This window comes from Nicotiana attenuata, unplaced genomic scaffold, assembly GCF_001879085.1.
Source record: "Nicotiana attenuata strain UT unplaced genomic scaffold, NIATTr2, whole genome shotgun sequence".
Taxonomy (NCBI): Eukaryota; Viridiplantae; Streptophyta; class Magnoliopsida; order Solanales; family Solanaceae; genus Nicotiana; species Nicotiana attenuata.
This window is the reverse complement of record NW_017673509.1, coordinates 84793-92469: the sequence shown is the minus strand read 5'-3', so window position 1 is coordinate 92469 and position 7677 is coordinate 84793. Positions and strand designations below refer to the sequence as shown.

The window sequence follows — 7677 nt, the reverse complement described above, 5'->3', positions numbered from 1 at the left end:
AGAAAATTGCTTTTTAGATTTTATTTCTGTTACAAAAACATTGTTTTAGAAAATATTTTTCAGTTCTTTTGTAAAAACTGGAAAAAAAATATTTCCGTTTTTTTCTTCAGTTTTTAGTAAAAAAACTTTTAGAAAAATTGCTTTAGAAAAAATATATTTTGATTTTAATTAATTAAAAAAAGAAAAGAAAAAATACTGTTTCCGTTAAAAAAAATGGCAAATTTGCACAACTATTGGACGGTTTGGGCATATTTGGGCCAAAGTATTAACGATGGGCATATTTGTCCTATTTCAATTAGTTCACGGACATATTTGGACCTTTTCCGTATCAATGGAATAAAGAATACACTAAGTTACCTTATATAAATTAAGAAACATTTAAAAGCAAACAAATAAAAGAATATGGTGTATTGTACATTTGAATTTCCCTTTACAAAATTTTAAGCCCTAAACGAGCTTGTTAAGGAGAAATCACTTGTATATAGTTGTATGTTTGACGTTACAATCTTGATATTTACAAAGAGATCAAATATAAATTACATTCTTAAATCAGGATGGTAGTTCATCTATTGATCAAGAAGTCGATGAATCTTGAAATTCTATAGAAATTTACTAGTCCCTCGGGGACATCCGATAGAATTGGCTCGATACCAAAAATATTAATTAGCATGATTCCTGCACGAGAATGACACGCACAAATCAAGAAACTCTATAGGAAATTGCTGGTGTTGGTCATAATTTGCCATGAATTAAGCCACATATTGTCACAAGAGCCACAATTAAAGAGTGATCTATATTTGGTTCAACTTCAAGAGTTAACACATCATCACCATAGCCAATTCCTTTTGATGATTTCTTCTGTTTTACCTACAAATTAAACCAAAAAAAATTCATTTTGTCAATGTATATAAGTTATATTCATATTATTTCTATGAATGCAATATGTACTCACCTCCGCAACAACTTGGCCAGCATTATTTGTAACTTTAAATGATAAATTTTTATCCAATTGTTGAATTGTGTAGCAACTATTTCCTACATTTTCATCACACCCAACATTACATATGACATCTTCTCTTGAAAACATTACATTCCTTCTTACTTGAAACAATGGCCTCCCTTTAATTCCACCACAACCATAGCCATTCCAACGACCAAAAACTCGTAGTTTCTGAAGAGAAAAAAATAAAATAACTTTATTACAACAAAATTTAAAAGGCTAAATTTAGTTTATACATGAGCTTAAGTTCCAGTATTTCTGATGTTATAAAAAATATTTACACAACCAGATCAATTATAAGAAAATTACTAACAAATCTCTATAATAAGCGTTAATTAGTAACCTAGTAAAGACGGTAAACATATTATCACATGTTAAACTACACTACAACATTAACATATTCAGTATAATTCTACAAGTGGGGTCTTAGGACGCAAATTTTATCCCTACCTTTGTGGGGTAGAGATGTTGATCCTAATAAACCCTCGATTCAAGAAAAGTGTTCTCAAAACATGTTAAACTACGCTAATAGTGTAAAAAAAGTTTATAGTATCCGCGTATATAGTTTAAATCCTATTTCAATTTTTTGAAATATACATGCAAAACATCCAAAAGATAGTGAATTTATGTCATGGTTTACCTCTCTTTTAATGGAGAAGAGAACATGGCCTTTGAGATCCATGAGACAAACTTCATCTCTACAACTTTCTTGGTAATTATCAATTCTAAAAACAATATCACCTTTAGAATTAAAGACAGTACAACCATTTCCATGGAAAACTAAAGATTTCATCCATATTGTAAATGTTTCTCTTATTGATGTCACATAAGGAGACGACGAAAAAGAAGGAGAAGAAGAAGAAGATTGTTGTAACAACAATTCCGGACAAATTTTAGCCATAAATGAAGCTGACAACAATAACTACGCTTCAGTTCCGAACTACGACTCGGTAGTTTGAAGGAACAATTCAACAACAATAACTATGCTTCAGTTCCGAACTACACCTCAGTAGTTTGAAGGAACAACAACAACAACAATAACTATACTTCAGTTCCGAACTACGGGTCAGTAGTTTGAAGGAAGAAGATGCAAAAGGTAGCAAAAAGCTTTAGGAATGGTTTCACACAAAGAATAATAATGATTGGGGAAGATAACTGAAAGGGTTTATATAAATCTATTTTTGAATAATATATTGACTATAGAACACGTCTCTGTACAACTTTGACGAGGATTTCTTCTGTGGCGGATTCAACAAATAAGTTAGTTGGTTATCAAATCCAGTGATTTGATGTTTATATATAAAGATTAGTGATTGGTATTTTTTTTTGTTCTTGTCATATTTCACTGAGCATATTTATTCTTGAATTAAATAAAATACTGTGTTTTTGGTCCATTTAGATAGGATATATGTTATATATTTAGATTATTTTCGATAATTATATTACCCTCAAATCCCCACCCGTGAGATTTTACTGGATCGTTGTTGTTGTTGTTATATTACCCTCAAATAAGAAGCAACAGTAATAAATGTAACATTTTTAATGACCTGACCGGTCGTTTTGAGCTCTAGGGCGTCGTTCGGCAGTTTGAGGCCATTAGCAGCTTCACTTCAGTTATTATGACTCGTACGCGTGGTCGGAATTGAATTCCGGTAAGTTCGGAGTTGATTTGGAAAGAAAATTCTCATTTCGGAAGCTTTAAGTTGGAAGAATTGACTAAGGGTTGATTTTGATTAAATGACCTCAGAATCGGGATTTGAAGGTTCCAGCAGGTTCGTTGATGATTTTGGACTTGGGTGCATGTCCGGATCGGGTTTTGGATGACCCGGAAGCCTTTCGGTGCCTATTGTGGAAGTCAGCATTTTTGGAAGAATTTCATAAATTTGGGTTGAAGTGCATTTCAGTGTTATCGATGTCCGCTTGGAATTCCGAAGCTGGGAATAGCTGCGTATGATGATTCTGGTATTGGAAGCGCGATCGGAAGTGGATTTGGAGGTCCGTATGTCATTTTGAAGTCATTTGCCTAAAGCTAGAAATTTGAAGGTTTTTGAGAAGTTTGACCAGAAGCGGACTTTTTGATGTCAGGGTCGGATTCCGATTCCGGAAGTTGGAGTAGGTCCATAATGTCGAATATGACTTGTGTGCAAAATTTGAGGTCAATCGGACGTGATTGGATAGGTTTCGGCATCGAATGTTGAAGTTTGAAGTTCTAAAGTTCATTAAGCTTGAATTGGATTGTGATTCGTGATTTCGATGTTGTTTGATGTGATTTGCAGGCTCGACTAAGTTCATAATGTGTTTTGGGACGTGTAGTATAACTGGCTAAGGTCCCGAGGGCCTCATGTGGAATGCGGATGGTAAACGGATTCAGTTGGACTTGGAAGAAAGGCTGATGGCTGCTGTCACCTGGTGTAACCGCACTTGCGAGGTTTTGGCGGCATGTGCGGAGCCGCAGAAGCGGCCATGAGGGTCGCAGATGCGCTTTGGGCTGGAAGTGCTGAGACCGCAAATGCGGTCATCTCGCCGCAGAAGCGGGACCGCACCTATGGAAGGGAAAGCGCAAAAGAGGAAGGGGGCACCTTGTGGAAGACCACAGAAGCGGTACTTGGGGCCGCACCTGCGGAACCACAGAAGCGGTCAAGTGACCGCAGGTGCGAAAGTCGGGGCTGGCAGTGTGTCTCTTTAAAACGAGGGTTTGGCTCATTTCAACCCCATTTCCTCCATGTAAGTTGATTTTGGGGCAACTTGGGAGTGTCATTTTCACCACCAAGTATGAGGTAAGTGGTTTATACTAGTTTTGAGTTAAATACATCGATTAAGTATAGGTTTGAACATGGAAATTAGTAAAAACTTGGGGTTTTGGTGGAAAAACCTAGAACTTGCATTTTTGGATTGTTACCACGGATTAGGGCATGAAATTGAGAGTAAATTATATATTTGAGTTTGTGAGGTTATGGGTAAAGTTTATCTTCGAAAAAAATTCGGAAACCGGGCACGTGGGCCCGAGGGCGATTTTGTCAACTTTTCGAGCGGAGTTGGGAATTTATATAAATTGAATATTTATCAGTATTAGGGTATATTTTCATTGGTTTGTCCATTATTTGGCTAGTTTTGGAGCGTTGGGCATCGGTTTGAGGCGTCGGAAGGGCTAGGAAGCCAGCTATGAAATTTCAGAGCGAGGTAAGTCTCCTTTCTAACCTTGTAAGAGGGTATTTACCCCATAGGTAAAATAAATCAATATGTGCTCCTAATTGTGGGGCTACGTACACACGAGGTGACGAGAGTCCGTGCGTAGCTACTATTATGCTTAAGTCCGGGTAGTCTAGGACCCAAAAGCATGCTCTACTTGTAATATTTGCAACCTTATTGTCAATTTAAAATGCTTAAATCACATCGAACTTGGTAAATAAAATTTCTAAAAGGATAAACATCATTTTTTTTTTAACTTTTAAAAGAGAAATTTGCCTTTTCCTTGGATAATTGCCCCTTGATGAATTCTTGATGGACTATTTGAATGTGTTTATCTTTTGTGGAACGGGGCGAACGCTTCGGTAGACTAAATAGATGCATCTATAATTTGCGCCATTCGACCCTCTGGCAGTGTACAATTTAAATATTTGTTGGATCAAGCCGTACTACCTCGGCATGATTTGCGCATGCTTGTATTGCCTTGCCTTGAAATTTATAAATAATGATATTCCCTCCCTGGTCTGAGATAAATTGATAAATGATGAAATATAAATTTGGAAATCTCTTATTACCAAAAGGATTGTTTACTTACTTCATGATTTCTTTGAGTTTACTGCCGTTTTTAATAAATTCACGACTAATTATATTATTGATGGCCATAGTAAGTGTCGGAATCGACCTCTCATCACAACTTCTTCGAGATTAGACTGGATACTTACTGGGTACGTGTTGTTTTCGTACTCATACTACACTTGCTGTGCATTTTTGTTGCACAGGCACATGCATGTCTAGTGGCCTAGTGGGTGCTGCGGCATGGTTGATACGGAGATTTAGGCGAGCTGCATTTCTCGAGACGACCCGCAGCTAGCAGAGTCTCCTTCCGAGTATTGGTATTTCCCTTTCTGTCCAAATTGTACTCCGGACAGTTATTGTATTTTATTTTATTACTTAGTAAACGCTCATGCACTTGTGACACCGGGTTTTGGGATGATTATAGGATATTCAGTATTGAAATTGTTAAAATATTATTATTTGTTCTGTAAAGTCCATCTTTTAGTATTAAATTGAAGAAAAATCACGATTTCAAAAATACTAAAACGAGAACTAAATTTATTATTTAGTGTTGGCTTGCCTGATAGTGGTGTCCAACGACATCACGGCCTTTAATGAAATTTGGGTCGTGAAAACACTACACCTTATTAATTAAATGGTTTAATAACTTGTTAAATTTGAAGTACATATTTCAAATAATTAAATTAATGTTAAATATGTTTAACCAGATATTACAAGAACCAAAAAATTAAAAGAGTATATTATCCCTATATATATATATACGAAAAACTAGCATAAATAGAATTAGATGTACATTTTAGAACAAATTTTATCAACTTGGAACATATAGAGTCTGAATTCTTGATATGTCACTATTTCTTGAATTTTCTTTGTTATTGTAGTTTTTACTTCTCTCTTATATTGTTTGGATTTTTTAAAAATACCTTCTAGTATATGTCGGTTTCTTCAAAAATAATGTATTTGTGAAGGATCTAATACTAGTAGGAATATAGCTGCATATTTTAAGAGTCGGTTGGGATTTGAGTTAAAGTGTGAATGGAAAATACAGAGAAAAAAAAGTTGAAAGGAAAACCAAAAGTTTGAAAAGTTCCTTTTTACTAAGGAGCTTTGTCCCTAATCGGAAAAATGGAAAGAAAATTCTTGTACTTATATAGAAGCACTTTTTCTAACTCTTAAGGAGTTGAGAAGAAAGCAAGCCCCGCATTATCGTCGCTCAGCTCGGCTTTGAATTTGGATTTGACTCTTTAATTAGTCGGCTATAAATTCATAGGCTTGGCCTCATTTTTGCTCACCGAAAATCTGAAAAACACTCTGCCTCTCTCTTCTACGTATTGTATATTTTTGAAGCACAAAACGTAAGTACCAGTGTGATTTTCTACTGTTTGTTGAGTTCGCCGAAATACTGTAATTTTTATTGAGTATACAGAATAGTCCGAAACCTTAAACAATTGTAAGGCCTTATTTTCGAATACAGATTTTAAACAGAGTACAACCAACATAATTTCTTAAAGCAGTAAAGTAAAGCAGGATTAATGTTTTGTTTATTAATTCTTGTGTCCTTGACTCTTACCAGCAGTAAAGTAAAGCAGGATTAAAGGATTAATTCTTTTGTTTATTAATCCTTGTGTCCATACCCTACATATTATTGATGCTTTTCAATTGAGGTTTCAAAGTCTCGTGATTCTAATTGAGAACCACTCAAAGAAAATAAGTAAATTCTAATTTAATCCAGCTTTGAATTTTTTATCTTGGGAAAACTATATTAATTAAAGGAAAACGAAAGTTTTGACCAAGTTTAAATGGCTTACACTAATTCCTTATTTAGGAGCGTCAATATATGTACACGGTTTGTGTGTTATAGACATGGACGTATTTGTTTAGTCAGTTTTCTAGATTGAAACATTTAAAACTGAAATCAAATCGAATTAGGTTAAACTATTACGATTTATTTAAATTTGGATTACAACTTCAGTTGAGAATTTAATATATACTATATGTCAATGCTACAACTAGAGTTGTATTGATTCATGATTTAGGGGTCATTTGGTTCACGAACAAATTATGTCGAGGTTATATCTGTTAGATGTTTGCCATAATTTCGTTACCATATTTGATTTTTCTATCTCTTGAAGGAAAAGGGCAATATAATTACCTTGATTGGGTTTTCCTTTTTGTAAAAGGAAATTATAAATCTCCAATATTTGGCTAGTCCTTATTCTTGTAGGAAAAATTTGGACTTCTATAAATTGAGGATCCTTCCTTCTCATTCAGTAGCATCCACAATGTAGCCATAGGGGGCTTGAGAGTCTTGTTTAGGGGGAGAATTTTACGGGACAAATGATATTGTGTCACTTGTGTTTGCCTCTTCGTGAGGTTGTTCTCTCGATATTTTGTACTCTCTTTTATTATAGTGGATTGCTCATCTCCGTTGTGGACGTAGGTCAGTTGACCGAAGTCTCTTTTGGTAGATTTCTCTTTGTTGTGTGATTTATCGTCGTTCAAGGTTTGCTTTGCTAGCTTCCGTATGACACCTGATTTTTTTTCGGACCTAACAAGTAGTATCAGAGCGAGGTTCAAGACAGGTTCATCTTGGCGTGTTCAGTTCTAACTGCAACATATTTGACGATAATCGTGATTTTTCGTCTGAGAAATTTGACCGGACTGCTACGCACGTTGAGACAAACTTTGTGGTGGAGATCTGGAGATGCGACCTGTTGAAGGCTATGTGAAGAAGGTGGATCAAGCTTATTTTGTCAGAAAATTCAGGCCAAGGGGGAGAATTGTTAGGTGTTTGCCATAATTTTCTTACCATATTTGATTTTCCTATCTCTTGAAGGAAAAGGGCAATATAATTACCTTAATTGGGTTTTCCTTTTTGTAAAAGGAAATTATAAATCTCCAATATTTGGCTAGTC

General features: G+C 35.2%; 1 protein-coding gene across 1 annotated transcript; it reads right to left on the bottom strand.

Moving 5' to 3' along the window:
* Window positions 1-393: 393 nt before the first annotated feature.
* On the bottom strand, window positions 394-2240 carry LOC109216594 (protein LURP-one-related 11-like). The gene is made up of 3 exons (XM_019380764.1): window positions 1641-2240; window positions 953-1171; window positions 394-867 (listed from the first exon to the last, which is right to left on the bottom strand). The coding sequence occupies exons 1-3, from the start codon at window positions 1899-1901 to the stop codon at window positions 733-735; spliced, it is 615 nt and encodes a 204-aa protein (XP_019236309.1). The 5' UTR covers window positions 1902-2240; the 3' UTR covers window positions 394-732.
* Window positions 2241-7677: the final 5437 nt, after the last annotated feature.